This window comes from Anas platyrhynchos, chromosome 1 (genome assembly GCF_047663525.1).
Source record: "Anas platyrhynchos isolate ZD024472 breed Pekin duck chromosome 1, IASCAAS_PekinDuck_T2T, whole genome shotgun sequence".
NCBI classification, from domain to species: Eukaryota; Metazoa; Chordata; class Aves; order Anseriformes; family Anatidae; genus Anas; species Anas platyrhynchos.
The window spans coordinates 154,194,340-154,215,654 of NC_092587.1; the positions used below are offsets into that span (position 1 = coordinate 154,194,340).

The following is a 21,315-nucleotide window of genomic DNA, read 5'->3' on the forward strand; positions in this document are numbered from 1 at the left end:
TTATTCAATCAAAATAGCTGAGGGGAAGCTGTGGTAACTTCTGAACAGTGAGGCACTAAGTAGGGGACACTGCCTGCCACTTTTCTAGTAAACAATCAAGAGGCAACTGTCTTTCTGAAATGTTGCTCACTGTCTTCCACGCTGTCTGTCATGCAGAGGTGGGTGGCTGCTGATCCTGGCAGGCGTGGAACGGCACTGACATGATGTGGGATCTGCTGTCTGTCCAGGTGCTGTCCTGCTGAGAGACCAAAGGACCTAAGGACTAAAGCCTAGCACTACATCTATTCCGGTACTCCATGCCATAGCATGTTCCCAATTTTGTAAAATGATGCTGTTGTGATGAAGGGAAGTATTCAAGGGAAATTATTTATGTACTTCTACTCAGGGTTTTTCTTCCCTTGCTAACTATATAATCTCCATAGTGTTGTCTGTCTTCTGTTCCTTTTCTCCACACTCTAATCCAACTACCTTAAAAATTACTTATTTCTTCTTCCTTCACTTTAACTGCTGTAACATGATATGTTGGTAACGCTGGTTCAAAACACCCCCTAACCTATGTCCAAGGACTGATCTTCCCACACCAGAGAGGTGTTTTCAGGTGCTGAGGAGTCTGGGGAGGTGCATAGTTGAGCGTGTTTTTGAGTTAGTGCCTCCATTTACAATTCCTGAGCTCCATTTATAATTCCTGAGCTTCTTCAACATATTTCTGCAACATATTTCTCCAACTCCTACAACTTTGCCTTATTTTTGCATGCAAGGATAGCAGGAGGCAAAAGTCAGTTCCAGGTAAATTGAATCCTAAGGGAGGTAAGGTGAAACCATTCCATATCGTGTGGTATTGCTATTTGGCTTTGTGCTTTTATAAATGAAGTAGTGTCATGTTTTAGTTTGTCTGGCACCTAATAAATTTTTGATATAAAAACTGAAAGTGCTGATGATAGTGTCTGCAGTGTGGGGGGGTGACTTAGCTGCACAAAGGCAATAAATGTGCTGCATGGGTAATAGGCTGCTTGTGCCAGAATGGTCTGGTTGAACATCCATGGAAGTATTGAATAGCAGAGACACGATCATGGCTGCAAACACAGCTGTTTTCATTATACATACTTATAAAGATGGCTAATCAATAGAGGTGTGTGTGGGGGTTATAGAGAAAGCTTTCAGTGAAGCAGTGGGAGATGCAACTTTTTATTCAGCACGATGGAGCTGAACTAATAGATATTGTTTCAGACTCCTCTCATGACTTATCACTACTTTGTTTTGATTTATTTATTTTCTTCCTGTAGCACAGGAGTTGCATCGTGGGCAAGAACTGCTGCTTGCTAGCTAGCAGCTTTTTAAAGCCATTTTTGTCTATGTTCTGAACAAAACCACTTGTCTGCATGTCTCGTACGTGTATTGATCTTACAGGCTGTCTCCTGCCAGGTGGATAACAAATGCTCAGCTGTGACCGTTCTGAAAGTCTAGCAGCCAGACCAGCCCCATAACAATCTCTGGTGTAATGACGGAGAAAGGATTAGAGAGCAGACAAGTACCACTCACCCTTGAAAAACAATTAAATAATTTATTTTAAATGTAAAAAGGCTACTAAGAAATGAATCCTTCTCCACTTGCCACTAAAATATTTACGGTGCAAGCACTGGAATTCTTTAGTCAGCAGATGGAGTCTCCATCCCAGGCTATTACTCCCAGTTTTATTAATTTTTGTTAAGGATGTACCTATGTTCTCTGTACTTCCAGTTCATTTTCTACAGATACTGCTTTCATGGAAAGTGTTATCTAGCAGTGAATGAACTAAAAAAAGAAGGTTTTTCCCCTTCTTTTTATCATCTGTTTACAGGGTTGTGATTAAAAAAAATAAATCTGTTTCTCCAGCCACCTCAGCTAAAACAAGACCATCAATTTCTCAAAGTGCGTGAAAGACCGACAAGTCCTGGGGAAATAAATCCGAGGCATTCACCCTCTTGACAAGCTGCCAGAGCCCTCAGGACTTGCTCTCACGCTGGCGTCTTTTCTGCCCTTGATGTCATGTGCAAAACACGAGGATTTGTGCCGTGCTAATCCCTCTAATGAGGGCTTCTCCCAACCTCGATATAAGCCCCGCTCAAAGCCGTGGCTGTTGGGCAGGCACTGCTGAACCAAAGCTCCTGGCTTTTGAACCACATTCAAGGCAATTAGAGACCAGGATTAAACAAACACCCGACACCAGCATCCTCAGTAGTGAGAGCGATTATCCCAGGGGAGCTGCTGCCAGGCCAGGTTGTCCCACAGAGGAGAGCTCTGTGCTCCCCTCACTCGGGTCCAGGCTGCACCCAGCAGCAATGGGTGCCCTGAGGTGGCTTTTTTGGGCTGTGCTGAGCTGCCTGAGCTGCTGTTGTCCCCGCGGGGCAGAGGCACAGTTCCCCCGTGTCTGCATGACGGTGGAGGCCATTCGGTCGAAGCGCTGCTGCCCGGCCTTGGGGCCGGAGCCAGGCAATGTGTGTGGGTCCCTGCAGGGCAGAGGACGCTGCCAGGGGGTACAGGTGGACACTCAGCCCTGGAGTGGCCCCTACACTCTTCGAAATGTGGATGACCGGGAATGGTGGCCACTCAAGTTCTTCAACCAGAGCTGTTGGTGCACAGGTGAGTGCAGCCGTGAGGTGAGGGGATGGGGATGAATGTGTCTGCTAGCTGTTTTGTGAAGGCCAGAAACATCCCAGATGGCATAAGGCATCAAGAAACTGGCAAAGGGACTAGTACCTAAGACATATGAGGAGTGGCTGAGGGAAATGGGGCAGTTTAGTCTGCAGAAAACGAGGCTGAGGGGAGACCTTGTCGCTCTCTACAGCTACCTGAAAGGAGGCTGCGGCAAGGAGGGTGTCGGTCTCTTTTCTCAGGTGACAAGTGATAGGATGTGAGGCAATGGCCTCAAGTTGCACCAGGGGAGGTTTGGCTTGGATGTGGGGAAGAATTTCTTCACAGAGAAAGCAGTCAAGCATTGGAACAGGCTGCCCAAGGATGTAGTGGATTCCCTGTCCCTGGAGGTATTTTAAAAATATGTGGATGTGGTAATAAGGGACATGGGTCAATGGAGGACTTGGTAGTGTTAGGTTGTGGGTTTTGATGATCTTGAAGGTCTTTTCTAACCTAAATGATTCTATGATTCTTAGAAAGCTTAGAGAATTATCACTTTCCTAAAAATACTGTCATGTTTATGGCCAAGCCCCAATAGTACTGTACAGGGCTTTCAGTTCAAGAGCGTTTTCTCTTAAAACAACAGCAACAACAACAACAAAAACATTTTCTCTTATGTAGTCTTTTGGGCTTTCCTCTCTGTCCCTAAAGTTGTTCCTGTAGTCCTTCATCACCCTTCTTCCACAGAGTTTTAGACATTTCAGTGCTGTGTTCAGCACTGCATGACTGCCGAAGAGGCCACCCTGTCTTTTTCCTTTGACTTCACCCACTGGGAGGCAAAATGAATCAGGGAGCTGATGTGCTTGAAAGCTAACCCAGTCCAAATGGACAGGTTTTCCTGTACTAGGGACCAGGAAAGGAATAGGAAGGTGAGGTCACGGCAAGGTAAGGAGGCAGGTCCTTTTTTTTTCAAGAGCAGCCCTTGTTTAAGGAGGGTTAAAATGAGCAGGAGCCCAACCTCAGCCCTGGCTCTTTGCAGGGCTGGCAGGGTGTGGTGTCAGGAGTCCTAGAATCACAGAAACATTAAGGATGGAAGAGACCTCCAAGATCATCTGGACCAGTCGTGCCCCTACTACCAATATTATCCCCATTTAAAAAGCATGTCTCCAGCACTGACAGTACCTGCTAGACAGATTTCAAATGCAGCCTGGCATTTCTTTTTGGATATATAATGTTGTTTGAAGTGTCCAACATATTAAGAATAGCCTACTTTCCTTCAATATGATTCTTAGAAATAGCTGACCTATTTTATCTAAAATACACCTTGGCCCTTGCTATCAGAAAAGCCCAAATCAGTCTGAGGAAGACACATAGCAGAAGATTTCGGTCCATGAGGTTAAGTTTTGCAATGCTGTTATGAACTGAAAGCAGAGAGGTGGTGGCAGATGACTTAAGTGGATAGATGGTGTTATTGAGGTTTGTCTGAAACAATAGCAACAGACAATAAGCTATAAATCAAATTTTATCTCTTGCTTTGACTAGATTTCAAATGCTTGTGTGGAAGTACTTTTCCAGACACTTTACAAAAAAAATGGATATATATATATATGTTTTTTTTTTTTTTTTTTTAAAGGTTCTTACATACCTCTAAAACTAAACTCAGGCATCACATTTAGGCACAGACCCCAAGTCGGAAGAGCGCCAAAGCATGTGGGCATATAATAATATTTATGAAGTCTGTGTAGTTAGGGCATTAAAACCTGTGAGTAAAGTGGGGAGCAGTGTGGGCAGAGATTAATTTGTTTGTCCAAACAAAGGTAAATACCATCATTTGATATTTGCTGGTCTGCGTCCTAGCTTACACAGCTGTAATGTTGGGTAGTCTCTCGCTGCCTTCCTTCCGCTGAGCTGTCCGATCTCAGCTTTTTAAATCTGTTTCATTCTGCTTCTACTCTCTCCTTCTCTCTCTTTCCCTCTTTCTTTCTCTCTTTCTCTCTCTCATATATTCCTTGTTGTATTCTTCTTTCTCCTTGCAGTCTTTGTTCTCTAAACATACCAGTGACAAAACATTAGGGTGGCAGCCTTAAAGATGATTTTAAGAAAGGTTTCCTGGGCTTGCTTCTGCTGTGGTCAGCTTGATGCTTCATGCAAAGGCATTTCTAGAATAATGCTAAAAGTTAATTAATGACTGAATGAGGTTTGAATTAGATTTGATGTATTTACATTGGTGGTGATTGTGAGTCTGTGTCTATTGGTGTATGTATATACATGTATATATGTATAAAACTGTTTTGCACTGGTTGCCTGTCTGCACACCAGAGTTTTAAATGGTATGATGTGTGTTTTTCATTAGGCATCTGTGGTTATGGTACCTATCACAGTAAATTAAATATCCTCATTTGAAGGGACGTGGAACAGTGCACATCTGTACTATTAAAGCATCTTACTGAATGAACTTTGTGTGCAGACCACCTATCTGAAATGGTTCCTGGACAGACCACGCCAAGGCTCTGTCTAAAGTTTTAACAATATAAACAACTGCGTTCCAGTGCTATCTTGTCACCATTTAATTTATTGTTCAAATGTAGCATAAGCAATAGCTATGGAAACTGCAACTCCTGTGTAGCTTTTCACATTTGTTTAGATAGCACCATTTAAACATGTCACATAGCTGGTGACCGTATGGTAGGAAGCCTGGAGGAGCTCAGAGGAAGAGGAGCCTGTATTTTCCATATGGGGATGCTAGATTTCTTGCAGTAAGTGCTCCATTTGAATTTTGCTAGAAACTTGATAAAGATGAAGGAAAATTTGGCCATATGCTGTAGCTGTTAATTGAGGAAAAATTTCTGAAAGTCATCTCCACCTAGGTCTGGGTGCTGAACATTTCTGAAAAAATGAAAATCCCAAACACAAACCAACAGTGGTGATTGGTTAGTTAACATGGGGCCAGATTATTTTTATAGTTTTTAATTCATTTAATTTTTCTGCGGAAAAGAGACAAACAGACAAAGCATTTCCTTTCAATTTTTAGGCTTTAACAGACAATAATGTCTTTCCTTAAGCAGAGACAAATGCAACAGAATAAGATTAGTAAAACAGAAAGATCCAGCTTTACTTCCATTTTTTTACAAAAAGCCATGATCAAGAATACAATTGTAAGGCTGTTGTCAGGATGCTGCTTGCTGTATGTTTCATGCAATGTGTTGTTAGCAACAAAAATATCTCTAGAAAAAAGCTGTGGTTATGGCATGAATGTAGCTGGGAGGTAACAAAGAATGTTTAGTTCCTGTCTAATTTCAGTTTTGAATCCATTATGTGCATTCTGCAATTCATTTCAGTCAACCTAATATTAATTCTTAAACTGCAATGGTCTAATGACAGTTGCTGACAGAGTGCTATAATATGTGAAAGGGAATATGGTCATTTGTACATGTACTTATCGCATACAAGCTGTACGTGTTGAATTAGGCAAAATGTTGGGTACACTGATTTAATAGACCCTGAAAATGGACACTTGTGGCTAAATAAAAAAAAAAAAAAGTATTGCAGTTGGATAGTTCAATTTGGTTTAGAAGAATACTGATTAAGAAGACATGAACTAAATGCTATTTTGAGTTCTAAAGGATAAAGTTGTAGTAATGGGATACAGATCTGTTGCAACACCTAAAACAAAAAACAAAAAACACTACAGAAGATTATTGTGAAAAGACTACTGCAGTCAGTCATGTGGTTGCTAGTACAGATCATGATGTTTATATGACATAGTCTGAGTTCACTGAGAAGTTAAAAATAATTATTGTTAATATTTTTTCCCCACCACTTTCTGAGATTGGCATATAGATGTGTACTGAACTATTCGTGCATCTTTTATAGAAGTGTTTAAAGAAAACATGGGGAAGGAAGGTAAGCCATACACTTGGAAACTCTTGTCAAGGTATGCCATCAGGCTTCGCACAATCCAAGACCTGGCTGAAGTCTTCACTCTTGTGGTCCTTAAGCTGGTCCTTAAGCTTGTGGTCCTTAAGCTTCATGATAGCTTATTGATCTCATTGCCACTGAAGTAGCCACAAACTCTCTGAACCTGTAGTTAAGCACACTCACAACCTCCTAGTGTCTGTCACATATGTTTACAGCTCAGCATCCCTCATCCTAGAGCTAGCCATTAGCTACACAGCCTGACGGGTAACAGGCCCTAAGCTACACAGCCTCCCTTGTAACCTTGGGGATCTTTGAAATTCATAATAAGCCCTATAGCCCCTGACAATCTGAAATCTTTAGTGTTATCCGTTGTTTTGCTCACAGTCTCATGCCTATGGCCTAGGGATGTCTGCTAGTCCAGGAGCTCTTCACAAGCCACTTCCCCATTTCCATATTAGCCCCAAACTCATCCTGGGTCTGGCAGCACAGGTGTGTGAGGAGGTTTTATGGCACTTTGGAAGAGGGTTGGTATGGTCTTTGTGGAGTGTTTGTGTGTATGTGGGGTCACAAGAGTCTCAGTGCATGTTCTGGAGAATGGAGGGGAGATCCCAGGGGAGCCCTACTTGTCTCTTCATGCCCTCCTTCTCCCGGGCAGCAATGCCCATTATCCCACACCACTGCTTTGCAAACTTCACAGATGTGTGCTGACAGAGTGGTCATGGCCCTGTCCCCCAGCACAGGTCTGGGAGCTGCAGTGGGGCCTTTCTGCTGCTTCTGGCGCCCTGCCACAGCAGGCAGGAGGCCATGGTGCCTGTGCTGTGCTTAAAGCGAGCTCTGTCCCCCTGGGCTCTTCCGCCATGTCAGGGGATCTGAGTTGATAGCCTGGAGTGGACCCGATTACTTGCCTAAGGAATGATGCCAGCGAGAAATGACAGTGTCGCCCTATTTCTCAGGCTCTAATTTCAACGCTATTTAATAATGCTTAAAGTGTGACTGGCAGCACCTCTGGTGCTTGTCCTGGGCTGTGCTGGTTGCCAGATACACTGTGAATGGACATTGGTGTTCCCTGGGCTTTGTCCTTAAAAGAACTGTTTATTTTTATTTATTTATTATATGTATTTATTCATTATATTTATTTATTTATTTAATTTTTGCATTTGTTTTGTTTTGTTTGGGGATCTTTCTCTGTGTTTAAATATCCATGTGAGCTGTTTTTTGGGTTTAATCCTGGAAGTCTGGGAGTACTTGAGGGCCAATCAAGCAAAGCATTTAATCACCTGCTTAACCTGAAGTGCTTAACTCTCTGTTCAGTGAGACTCCTCACATGCCTGAAGGCTTCATGGAGCTCTTAGCGCCTTGGGGCATCAAGCCCATTATCCAGTGCTTTGCCTCCCCAACCAGCTGAGTGTGATTCTTGGCCCTGCCGTGGCTCTGGGAAGCGAGCCATCCTTCTAGTTAACCAGTTGGCAGAGCTGCCAGTCTGCTCAGCTGCTGTCCCTTCCAGGAATTGAAATGTCTGGGGAAAAAGAAAGATGATTCATAGTTCTTCTGCATTTTAGTGTTAGTTCTCTCCATTTCGTATTTTCTTGACTGTTCTTTCCCTCTTTATTCAGGAAACTTTGCTGGCTACAACTGTGGTGACTGCAAATTTGGCTGGACGGGCCCCGACTGCAATGTCAGGAAGCCGCCAGTTGTCAGGAAGAACATCCATTCCTTGACAGCAGAGGAGAGGGAGCAGTTCTTCGATGCTCTAGACCGTGCAAAGACTACCATTCACCCGGACTATGTAATTACAACTCAGCACCGGATAAGTCTGCTTGGTCCCACTGGAGAGGAACCGCAAATTGCCAATTGTAGCATTTATAACTACTTTGTCTGGCTTCATTACTACTCAGTCAGAGACACACTACTAGGTTAGTGCTTTTCTTACCCAAGGGCTTTGCAGGTAAAGGAGAGGATAAAAAGTATTGCTGAACAAGGGTAAGTATGTTTAATACAGCTGGGATACTTTAGCAAGCAGTGAAGCCCAGTAAGAGGTCTCTGCAGTAAAATATTTGGTGCTGGGGATCTGGTCGACATCTGCATTTGGGGGCAGTTCAGACCTGCTTCAGACCTGTTGCAGTCTGGTCCTGGTGACTGAACTCCCCCAGGCATCAGAGTGCACACCAGCTGCACTTTGATGTCTCTTCTATCTGACAGGCAGGCAGTTTACAGGCTCCCAGGTTACTCTCTTGGGTGAACCAAAGCGTGGTCAGGCAGTGATCCCTTTCAAAAAGACATTCCTAGTCTAGAGTATAAGGTAGATGCAGCAGCAGTGGGAAGGAGGCTCTGCAGTGGTGAAGGCAGAGACCATCCAGATTTTGGGGACTGGAGTGCTACTGCTTTCTGTGGCCTTCAGCAAGTCACTAAAGGTGGGATTTGCCTGAAGAACCAGAGATAGCTTTTAAAAACTAACTAGGTTAGATGTTTAGGCATCTATCATCTCCACACTTTCTCCCAAATCAGGATTCCTAGTCCTCATGGCTCTTCTAGACTGAAGTATTTATGCCGGCCCCATTTCACAAAGCCCTGGTCCCTCAGGAAGAGGCAGCAGTACGGCTTTTCTACCCAGCAGAGCTACATGCAGGCTGTGGAATTTAGCATTTAAGTGTCTCCATCTGAGTGAGACAGCCCGTGAAATTTACCCACATTTACCTTCTTGCTAGAGGGTATCTTTTACCCCGCATCTGGTTTTCTCGTTTCCCTTTCTGACACTGTCCCATTTTACAGGACTGAATGAAGCTGTCTCTGGCCTACCACAAACAAAGGTCCTCCAGGCAATAGTACAGTCATGTAGAAAAGGGAAGAAGCAACTTTCACTGCTGCTGCAGAGATAAATAAACCCACATGTGGGTTAAAGCTTGCTGAAGCAATAAGCAAATCCAAATGTGGTTTGAGGCCCCTCGTCTTTCAGTGTCTTATTTTTCATGTGTATGGTGTAGTTTCTCCCACTGTGTTGCTCTTCTCCAAATGCTGTTTTAAAGACAAATATGGTCGGATGATTGGATATCAAAATTAGGATGGGAGTGTATCAGGTTGGTTACATCAAGGAAATGCAGGCGGGATTTGAAGCAGATTTTATATGTGGTATTTTGCTGAAACGCTTATTGCAGAATTGATAAGTGTCTGAAATATTTCTTGTTAAAAATAAAACCATGAATGATAACTAATTTGTCTTTGTAGAGATCCATAAATTTGAATTTCCATGTCCGTGATGACTTGAGCAAGGAGACAAGCGGGTTAATTTTGAGTAGAAATTAGGGGACTAATTAGAAAATCTTTTCAATCTTTCTGAACCAAGTACCCATCTAAAGACATTTCCATTGTGTGTGTTCTTTATGAAGATTTTTTCAGCTTAAAAATGTATACTTTAAAAACCTGCTGGATTATCATATTCAGAAACATATGCTGTATCAGACAGATGTCAATCAAAAACTCTTCTGAGAGAGTTGCTCACCTCCAATACTGTCACTCAGACACTGTGAAGCATTCTGTATTCTGAGAAACATCAGGGTGGGAACCTGTGCTGTCAGATCAAACAGCTGATGCCTGAGGAGCTGTTCTTGTGGAAGCAGTTTTTTGTTCTGCCTTTTTTTTTTTTTTTTTTTTTTTTCATTATGACTGCAGCTATTTTAGCCTGTTGGACACTACAAAATTATGTAGTCCTGTAAGGAAATAAGATGAGGTTTATTAGTGAACCTCAAGAGAAACCCCTAAATTCATTGGATTTATAGAATGAAACGGTCTGAATTTCTCCTGAAATCTAGCATGAGATTTAATTCAAAAAATGCAACTAGCTTTTATGATCTGCTTGGAAAATAATATTTAGGTACAAAGCATGCATTAAGGCATTACAGGCAGCTTTGCATTTTCTTTCACTGAGGGTTCAGCTATGTTGCATCAAGTAGCATGTTTTTGCTAAGATAAGAATTTATCTGAAAAAAAAAAAAAACGAAAAGGAGGTGCAATCAGTGAGCTAAACTAAGAAGGAACTATTTTGCCATTACACTTTTGGAAAAAAAAATACCATGAGAATTTACTGAGGATTGTTGAAATTGTGGGGGTAGCTCTTTTGCTGAGGTTCTCACGTACAGTAAGGGAAAAATTGGCCAGGACTGTAGCAAAAAGCTTAACACCACCAAATTTCCCTTCCCAGATTCCTGCTTCTCCTCCTTGTGAATCACTGCAGAAACCTCTCATTGCTTTAGCTGTCTCCCTCACTAGCTTCTGCAGTGGGAACTAGCAGAAGCCTGAAGAGAAATAACAATCAGGATTTGAAGAAAAGTGGTAAAGGACATATTGAATTGCTGCTGGCAGGTTATGGGAAGTGTTGAGTTTCTCTTGATAGGTACACTGTGTAAGTCCTGCTGTTGAACAAGAGAATGAGACAAAGTGGTACATGTTAGCAAGTAGCTAAGATTTTTGACAGTAAGACAGTTTCTTAAAAAGATCTGTAAAAATGTGAAGAAATTTGCACGATATCCAACTTTTTGGGGAGTGTGAAGTTTTGGGAAGCACTGAAGTCAGTATCCTCAGAGGAGTTTCCCTTGTCCCCTGTAAGTGTTGCAGCTTCTGATCTGTGTGCTCTTTGCAAAGGTGCAGAGCTGCAGGTTTTTATGTAACTCAGCTGAGGGCAACAGAAGAAGGCGCTGACTTTATTTCTGGCTTCATTTGGTGCTGAAGTGCTTATTTTATCTTCCCTTTGTAGGGCCAGGCCGTCCCTTCACAGCTATTGATTTCTCCCATCAAGGACCTGCCTTTGTGACTTGGCATAGGTACCATTTGCTGTTGCTGGAGAGAGACCTGCAGGTTAGCTAAACAGCTTCTTCCTTTCCTCATACAGCTTCTCTCTTTTGCTGCACTGCACATCTTTGTTGCTTCAGCCTAGGAGAAGTTATTTCCTAGGACTGATTCTTTCACAAACTCTCAAGACTGTTTGCTCACTGATCCTTTTTATCTAAAGGGAAATTAATGTTTTTGATACAGTTCACAGTTTCTTACTGTGAACAATGATGTGAAGGTTATATTGGAGATTTTTCTTCTTTACAACAGAGAGCAGAAGATACGAATTAGCACAATTCATTAATAAAATCAAAGAAACACTTACATGTAAAACCTGTTAATAATGTCTGCTGGAAATCAGACAGCAAGCAGGAAGGCAACACCAAATAATACCCTCTTTAAATACACCATGTTATAGATTCTATATTTTCCTATATTTAGGTGTAGATATTTTAAATAAATATACATTAATGTACCCGGCAGTCAGTTGCCCAAGCACTGACTCATTTCCATTTGCAGTATTTCTACATTAACAGTGTTGCTGTATGTCAGCCTTGCAGATCTCTAATGAACATGGTTGGTGTCTAAATAATTGCAGGATCTTTCTTGCATGAAATTGTATCTAACAAGCAAATACAAGCAAATACACTGTATTCCTCTATTAGTACAAATTCAGATTCTTCCCCAGGGCTAGCCTTGCTGGAATAAAAGCAAACCACACACACAATTTTACCCATTACCCACTTGCATCAATCAGAAAGCCTCTTAGTTGTTTAAGGCTCAATTAATCTCTGCTTCTGCTTTCCTGCTCAGTCTCTCAGTTGGTACAAGAGCTAACATGGCCAAAAAAAGGGCAATCTAACAATAGATTAACCAGTTATAATGTCTTTGCTAGGACTTGCTCAACGCCCCAGTCTTTTGAAAGCAGTTGGAGCAGCACTATGAAGCGTGTGTAGTTGCCTCCAAGTGCAAAGCAGAATACAGGATGCCCAGCGATGACTCACAGGAATCACTTTCTTTCTCTTTCCTTTGAAGGTGATTCTCCATTAATGTGTTTCTGTCCATTGCAGCGACTGCTGGGCAATGACTCCTTCGCACTGCCCTACTGGGACTTTGCCACGGGTAGAAATGTGTGTGATGTGTGCACGGACCAGCTCTTTGGAGCATCGCGGCCAGATGACCTGGGGCTAATCAGCCTGAATTCCAGATTCTCCCGGTGGCAAATAGTTTGTAACAGGTACTGGAATACCTAGGGCAAGCCTGTGTACTGACCAAATCTTGTTTTGGCATTATAGAAAGTAAGAGGTGGGCTGAGAAATGTTTCCTTGTATAGGGTGAGATCCTAACTGATATATTTAGAGTGGCTTTGGGACTATGGAAACTATAGCACTCCTGGAAATTTTGGGACTCCTCAAAACTTTGCTAACACACATGGAAAACAGAGATGATTAGTGACAGCCACCATGGCTTCACTAAAGGCAAATTGTGCCTGACAAATTGTTCACCCTCTGTGATGGAATTACAGCAGAAGGGAAGAGCAACTAGCATCACCTACCTGGACTTGTGAAAAGCATTTGGCACTGTCCTGTCTAAAATGGAGAGACATGGATTTGATGTATGAACCACTCAGTAGGTAAGGAATTGTTTGAATGGTTGCATTCAAAGAGTTGCAGTCAATGGATCGATGTCCAGGTGGAGACCAGTGATGAGTGGTGTCCCTAAGGGGGCCGTACTGGGACCGGTACTATTTAACATCTTTTTCGGCAATATGGTCTATATTGGGGACCACCTGAACTGGGGTAATCCCAAATGTGACTGAAGGCTGGATGACAAGTGGATAGAGAGCAGCCCTGCAGAGAAGGACTTTGGGATGTTGGTTAATGAAAAACTGAATATGAGCCAGCAATGTGCATTTGCAGCACAGAAAGCCAGCCTTATCCTGGGCTGTATCAAAAGAAGCATGGCCAGCAGGTCAAGGGAGGTGATTCTGCTCCTCTACTCTGTTCCTGTGAGACCCCACCTGGAGTGCTACATTCAACTCTGAAGTCCCCCAGCACAAGAAGAACATGGAAGTGTGAGAATGAGTACAGAGAAGGGCGATGAGGATGCTCAGAGGGCTGGAGCACCTCTCCTATGAAGACAGGCTGAGGGAGTTGGGGTTGTTCATCCTGGAGAAGAGAAGGCTCCTGGGAGGCTTTATGGTGGTCTTCTAATAACAAAAGTGGGCCTACAGGAAAGCTGGGGAGGGACTCTTTGTCTTCTTCTTTACTATGAGAGTGAGGCATTGGTGCAGGTTGCCCACAGAATCTGTGTTGCCCCATCCCTGGAGGTGCTCAAGGCCAGGCTGGATGGGGCTTTGGGCAGCCCAGTGTGGTGGGAAGTGTCCCTGCTCATAGAAGAGGGGTTGGAATGAGGTGATTTTTAAGGTCTCTTCTAACCCAAGCCATTCTGTGATTTTGATTCAGTGACTGACCTTGAAATGGCCAAGACTTCACACAGGAAAGAACATAAAGATAACAACATTCTTGCTGCCAGCTATTAGTAGGCATTTATTGATTTGTTTAAGTGCAGGGCTTTGATGATGTGTTCATGTCCAGGACCAGGGCAGTATGACATAGGACGCTGCCAGTTCTAATGCTCATATCAGCTCCGGTCAGATCTGGGGCAGCGTGGAGCCAGCCAGATGAAGGTACTGAGAGCTCAAGGCTTTACAGGAAAGTCTCTTTATCTGGGTATCTAAAGTGCTACTTGAATTTCTAGCTTTAAAGGCACCAGTTGGCTTTAACCCCAGTCCCTACTTTTTCTCTAAGATTTTTTTTTTTTCTTGGAAACTGGAATGAGTAAATTTTTGCCTTGCTAAAGTTAAAGAGAGAAGGAATTTATGAAAATTCCATTTTGTGTTAAATAACACAGATTTTTTTTTTTCCTGAGTGTTACATTTTTCTCCTCCTCTGTCCTTCTTTTTGTCCCTGATACTAGAGAGTTTCCCCTCACTAACTAGTAGGCAGCCCCTGCAACAGCAGACTATCATTGAGGTCCTGAAAAAGAAGGTGCAATGCATTGCAGTTGCTTTTCTTCTAAAAGAGATGAAGGATGGAAACTGAAAATCAGTTTTGTGTCATATATTGCTTTTCTCTACCACAGCCCACAGTGAGACTTTCCTGCTTTTTTGCTTTTTATTGAGTTAGAAAAATTGTCCTTGTTCAGGACTGGCAGTTCAGCAATAACTTCCACTTCCAGTCCATGGGATGTGAATTGGGCCTGCCCATGGGGTGTCTGTCCCTAAGCTCTGCTCTCTCACACCTGCAGCTGTGGCCCCAGAATCACAGCATCACAGCATGGTTGAGGTTGGCAGGAACCTATGGAGCTCATCTGATCCACCCCCTGCTACAGCAGGGCCATCCAGAGCAGGTTGCCCAGGACCATGTCCTGGTGGCTTTTGAAGATCTCCAAGGATACCTTACAACCTGACTGGTCAACCTGTTTGTCTTTTATCCTATATGAAAAAAAGCCTACAAGCCTGGCTTCACCACCTTTCCCTAACTTGTGCCTCTTTCTGTTTCACGCTCAGCTTGGATGATTACAACCGCCTGGTGACACTGTGCAATGGGAGTGATGAGGGGCCACTGCGGCGGAGACCGCAGAGGGACTCGGGAGAGCAGTTGCCCACTGTGGAAGATGTCAGGAGGTGCCTTTCCCTGCAGGAGTTCGACAGCCCCCCATTTTTCCGCAATTCCAGTTTCAGCTTCAGGTTTGTCCTAGAGCCAGCTGGGTCATGGGTATTTTTCATTTGTGCGTTCATCAGCAAAATGTGGTTACTAATTGCACCTTTCACCTGTCCACAGGAATGCACTGGAAGGCTTCAATAAACCAGAGGGAGCCCTGAACTCGCCAATGCTAAGCCTCCATAATTTGGCTCACTCTTTCCTGAATGGGACCAGTGTTCTCCCTCATGCAGCTGCCAATGATCCCATCTTTGTGGTATGGCCTTTTCCCCCAAGAAAAATGTCAGTGGCTGTGGCTTCAAGGCAGCTATCTCACCAGAGATTAGCAGAAATGGAAGTAAAATTAATCCCATAAAAATGAGTCTTTTAAATATAAAAACACTCTGTTCTTGAACTCTGCCACACTTGTGTGATGGTCAAATAAAGATGGAAGAAATCTCAGGGTGATTTGTGAGACATAAAATAAGTTTCTAGGGAGAAAAGCTGCTATTCCAAGTCACGCTGCCCTGAATTCTTTCATTAGGTGGTATCTAAATTTAATGTCTTTTACCAGAAGTCTTACAGCAACAAGAAAAACCTGAAAATTGGGTTAATTATTTTAGAGCAGTAGACTGAGTTTGTTTCTTTGTTTCAAACTTCACTATCTAACATGAAGCACATCTAATTTCAGGGTCACTTGGGGAATAGAACTAACGTGATTTCACTGCTGTGTTAGTACAGTACTGCAGTGCAGTGAGCAGCGTGAACAGCTATGTGCAAATAAAAAGCCAGCAGCTGACTGCTACATGTCTTCCTTATCTAATAAATTCATGCCAATTTCTTTTCCTCTTTGTTAGATTAAACAACAGTGATTATATTGAGAAATTCTAATACGATTCATTTATTTCTTACTTTTATTTTAAGTTTGCAGTCTTTTGTTGGAGAAATTATACCAAATACTTATGTAGTGGTTCTCTAGTTTATTTCCTTCATAATTCTTGAATTCCTACATGAATTCCTACTTAAACAGTCCAACCTTTGTTTCACTACTCTATAATTTTATATGAAGGATTATTTTCAATAAGATAGTTTCTAATTTTCTTTCAGGACAGCACATGAAAAATGTAAGCACACCAGAAATTAATTTAAACAGCCCCAACCAACTATACTAGTTGTCTGAACTCAACTTGAAGACAACTGTCTGTATTAGTGTTTTATAAACTGATCTAAGCTGCTCACTGGACAGGACTTGATCAATTTGTGGGTACCTGGAGATGTGGAGCTGGATATACTATAAAATGAGGATGAAGGAATCAAATTTCCTGTTATTTCCTCTTCATGTTAAGATGAGTAAAATAGGTTTGAGAGGTATGTTTACCTGAATAAACTCAGTGGGCCCTCAAGTGAGAGGTAGGACCTGCCTATTCACTGCCAGCTGATACCAAACTGTCCAGTGGAAGAGCTCGCTATACACTACAGCAACAAGAAAGTATATAGCAAAATGTCTCTTGAAGAAGATTAATTTACTCAACTCTCACAATTTTTTCTGATTTCCCATTCTGTAAATCCCACCTGAATTAGATTACCCTTCTCTCTCTCTTTTAAAAGCTGCTGTCACCATAGGTGAGAGTGTATTTACCCCCAGGCTGCTGCTGTATGTCTGGTGGGGGAACGTGCGAGCTGGTAGGTCCTTCAGGAACTGTGCTGGCTGGTCCCCAGCCTGGGAAGTGGCAGACAGAATTTCAGCAACCCCAGGACTCCGAGTGACAGCATGAGCCCCATTGTGGCCTCAGGTGACACAACTGTTGTGTTTGTGAAGGGGAGGCTGCAGCCTTAGGTCACGTCTGCTAACTCTCAGGTCATGAGTGTCTCTGCACCTTCTACACTTCTTATCACTCATATGGTTTTCTCAAGACATGCTTTGAACTGGGGAACCGCTTTAAAACCTTTTGAGTTCAGAAAGAGCTTAATAAACACGTGTGCCTATCTATGCCTGAATTTTCAGGTTCTTCACTCCTTCACTGATGCCATCTTTGACGAGTGGATGAAGCGGTTTAACCCCCCTGACAATGCCTGGCCTGAGGAGCTGGCCCCTATCGGTCACAACAGACTGTACAATATGGTCCCTTTTTTCCCTCCTGTGACCAATGACCAACTCTTCCAAACTGCGGAGCAGCTTGGCTACACCTATGCCATTGACCTGCCAGGTATGTCTCAGAGACCAAGAGATGAGATAGCTCAAGTTTTCAGTGACACAGATATCTGGAAAATAATGCACTGCTCACAAAAGCATGGGTCTGTTCATCTGTTCATTAGCAATCCCATGGAGTAGCTTAGGTAGTTACAACACACCAGATAAGCTGTGGTAATTAGAAGAATGTATATAGTTAGTTTTCTCCTGCTCTGCAGCAAAATGCATGAGCTTGAACCGCTCTCGCACTGACAGCAATGCTCCTTTGGGGCTAAGGAGGCTTTGATTTTGGCTCCTCTCCCCAGGACTGCTGTTGTCTGTTACAATCCTTTAACCTGTCAGAGGTCAGGCGCTCTGCCAGAGAGCTTGTATGGCTAATGCAGGTCACTAGAAAATACTTGTTTTGCACAGGGCTCTGAATTATGTTGTCCCATGAAACCCATTAGAGATGCACTCTGATAATCTCTGGATCTCTTGGAGAGATGTATCTGGGTGCTTTGTAATATAAAACCCTGATTTTAAAGATTTTCTGTGCCTTTCAGTGTGATATGCCTAAGGGTTTGTGTATTCATTTGAAATTACCTTTGACACAAATCAGATAAAGACAATCTCCACACCTCTCTCCCCCTCAAACCAAAGTATTTATGCACAAAATCCAAAATATGAAACACAAGCTGCAAATATTTATAGAAGGTAAAAGTGTAAGGAAAGCTGCTTTACCAAAGATTAAATCTGAGCAGTTTCTTTCTCCATCTCACTATTCCCTCAAGAAGCAGTAGGTTTTTATCTGACCTATGTGGACAGAATTTTCTTCTAAGTATTTACAGTGTATCTGTGGTTTTAATCTGTGGAAACTGTTTAAAAGCCTACAGACTGCAACAGATTGAAACCCTCATCCTTAAGCTGCATTCATGCAGGGCAACCCTGGCTTGTGGAGATGTGCTAGCTGCCTTGGTAGTGCTTTTCTCAGGGGTGGCCCCAGAATTTCCTTGAAAAAGGGGAAACTTTCCCTTTTATGGAGTTTCAGTTTTCCTCTCCCTGGACTAGTGTCTGTGCTCCTGCTTTAGAAATGTTGCTGTCCCCTGGGAATGGCTTACCCAGAGAGGAACAAAGGTATCTTGTGATTCTGCTGCTTCTCCACTCCCACATGAATAAATTACTAGCTCACTGTGAAGTCTTCCAATGGCGCATCTTTCCCATTCTCTACACTTTTCTTTGTTTGAAAGGTTGGAGCTGAAATTCAGCTGTAAACTTCTCTGGCAGGAAACATCTCTGGTTCTGGTATGTGTCTTGATTACATGGTGCATCCCCTGTGGACACTGGGTCTCTTAGCCACACAACTAATAGTAATGACCAGGCTGTGGGATATTTGCTTTGTTCCAAGCAAGTTGAGAAATGAAGTTTTGGGCTGCCCTCACTTCAGACTTTTCATATTTCCAGGTTCACTTGAAGAAACCCAAGCATGGGCTGTCAAGATTGGATCTACGATTGGAGGAGCATTTATAGCTTTGGCCATACTCATTCTGCTGCTTGTACTTTTCCAGCACCGAAGGCAGAGAAAAGGTTTTGAACCACTGGTGAATGTGAGCTTCAGCCCCAAAAAGTACATGGGAGAGGCCTAGTGCCCTTGCTTCATTTCCTTGCTTATTCTTGTAGGAAATGACCTTGATTGATTTATTCAGATCTTAGCTGAGTTTAGCTAACTTTATCACACACACCTTTGGCAGCTGACTACATTGTTCTCATTTAGTTTTCCAGTTATCTTGTGAATTGTGATATACAAAGTCTCTGGGTGCATATGTGCAAGGCCCAAGACAGTCCAGGGTTTTCTCATTACCAGACATTATCTGGAGTGTGACATTCAGAAGTCATCCTCTATAGATTTAGATCAAGACAGCTAAGAATCAAAATAGATGAAAAAAAACTTGAATAAGCAAGATATTTTTTTCATCTCAGTGTGATTTTGATTTCATTTAGAAGCCCTGGGATGCGCTGAAAATTATAAACTCTACATATATCTTTGAATAACATATTATTTTACAGTTGTCAATAAATACTCTGAATAATGTAGTTTTTTCTTGAGGTTCAAAATGTTTTATGCATTTTGGCAAAATACTGTGGGAACACCATGGTTAAAGTTTGCTCCAGAAGTATGATAATATTATTTTATATGATTCCATATGTTATTTTTGATCAATATGATTTTAGTAGCACATAAACCTCCAAACTCAAATTCTCCTAAAATTTGATTAAAAGTTTTACCCCTGTGTTCGGAACCTGTAACAGAAGTTGAAAATGCTGCTTGCCTTCTCTGTTTTGGCTTTGCTGCATTGTTTCATAAATTGGTGAATATTAAATACTTTCCAAAGTCTGGGACCCAGGGCTCAAGTCAACAAGATTGAGAGAGCTTTCATCACCAAGGACTGCAGATAGGGGATTGGGTTTGGATATGGCACTCTCTATACCTCTGTATTAAATATTACTTTATACATTTCCTATATATTTCCTTATTTAAACAGGGGCTTGAATGACATTTCAGTGGCTGTCCTATGTTTTCTACACAGGAAATGAAGTCCTGAACAGATTGACAGATTGTGTCAGGCTTGGTGCACAATGTTGCATTAATTGAATGCTCTGATTTTGCATTTTGTATAGAGTGTGTCTTGAGTCTTGTAGAAAAATTCCTTTTTTTTTTTTTAATTAATTTTGTTTCTTTTGTAGCCTTGAAAAAAATTCCAGTTAGTAATGATTTCTACGATATTTCTTCAAGGCCTGCTCAATATTAGCTATGCAGACTAGGAAGAATATACCAGCAGGTATTCACATAGCGCTGAGTATATATAACTCATGAAACTTACTTTTAAAATATTGACTTTTGGGGCAAATGAAAGTCATGGTTTGCTCACCATGTGCTCAGATAGCTCTTGTTGCATTAATTGGAAAGTGATCTGCTGCCAGTTCTGCTGCTCTGCGGGTCCTCAGGAGGGTCCCAGTGTGCCTCAGCATCACTCTGCCAGTGTGTGTCATAGCAGGTCCCTCGGGCCCCTTGTTGAATACTCTGTCAGCGGCTGGGAGACGAAGTTTGGGGACTGTGAGGTGCCACTGATCTTATTTGTTAGACTTTGCTTTGGGAGAGGGTGTGCAGAGCTCACAGTGCCCGTGGCAACAAACTGATGAGCAGCAGAGCCAATAAAGATGAAGAAATCTCCAAGTCCTGGACTTATGTCCCAGGTGGGATGCAACAGTTTGCTTTGAAAGCATTTGCTTGGCATTACTTTAATAATTAGGACTTTAAAACCGTGTTCAGTTTACAGTTGCTTGTAAAAATATGGCTTAGGCAAGCCGTACCGAGAGCGCAACGTGCCCTCTCGCGGCTTACTGGGAAATTACCTGGTGACACCAGATTTTTTTTTTTCTCTTTTAAAAGTACAGTCGTGGTCTAACAGCAAGGAAAGTCGTGTCCTTGGTGAAGGGAAGAAGTGCAGGTAAGCTTTACATGAAATAGTTAAAAAGAAGGAAAGTTACGCATAGGCACATACAAAAAGGATCGAGGAAATGCTGTAATAAGTTTGATTTAAAAGCTTAGTTTCAACATTTCTAATGTTTCATGTATTCCAAAATATAGAAGATACATATGATATATTTTTTTTTTCCTCAACGGGGGTGTTAATAAATACCTGCAATCTATTGTTGCATAAATTTACTGAAGCTGTTACTACCAGAATGGGATGAGAAGAGATCCTTCTGTCCTATAACAGGAGATGAAGATTCTCATAAACTCCTCAGCTGAGGGAAACAATCCTGAAAACACACCACCTCCAGGATACACAGAGCCCAGGACACCCTGGGATTTTGGCCCCAGAAACCTGTGCAAATCTCACGGGGTTGGGGTGCTGAGGTGGTGCTTGCTGGGGTATCCTGCCCTGCCTTTGCACCACCAGCAGCTCTGGGCACCACCAGCAGCGTGGACACCGAAATGGGGTCAAGGAGGATGGTGTCTGTCTGAATTGGGGTCACTGGTGCCCACAGCCCACCTCTTTTCCATCTTACATCCATAACCAAGCAGTCACA

At 42.6% G+C, this 21,315-nt stretch overlaps 1 protein-coding gene across 1 annotated transcript; it reads left to right on the plus strand.

Moving 5' to 3' along the window:
* Window positions 1-1,609: 1,609 nt before the first annotated feature.
* On the plus strand, window positions 1,610-20,791 carry DCT (dopachrome tautomerase). The gene is made up of 8 exons (XM_005014841.6): window positions 1,610-2,619; window positions 8,142-8,441; window positions 11,276-11,376; window positions 12,420-12,586; window positions 14,921-15,100; window positions 15,195-15,330; window positions 17,059-17,260; window positions 18,685-20,791. Exons 1-8 carry the CDS (start codon window positions 2,067-2,069, stop codon window positions 18,864-18,866), a joined length of 1,821 nt encoding a protein of 606 aa, XP_005014898.4. The 5' UTR covers window positions 1,610-2,066; the 3' UTR covers window positions 18,867-20,791.
* The last annotated feature ends 524 nt before the right edge of the window (window positions 20,792-21,315 follow it).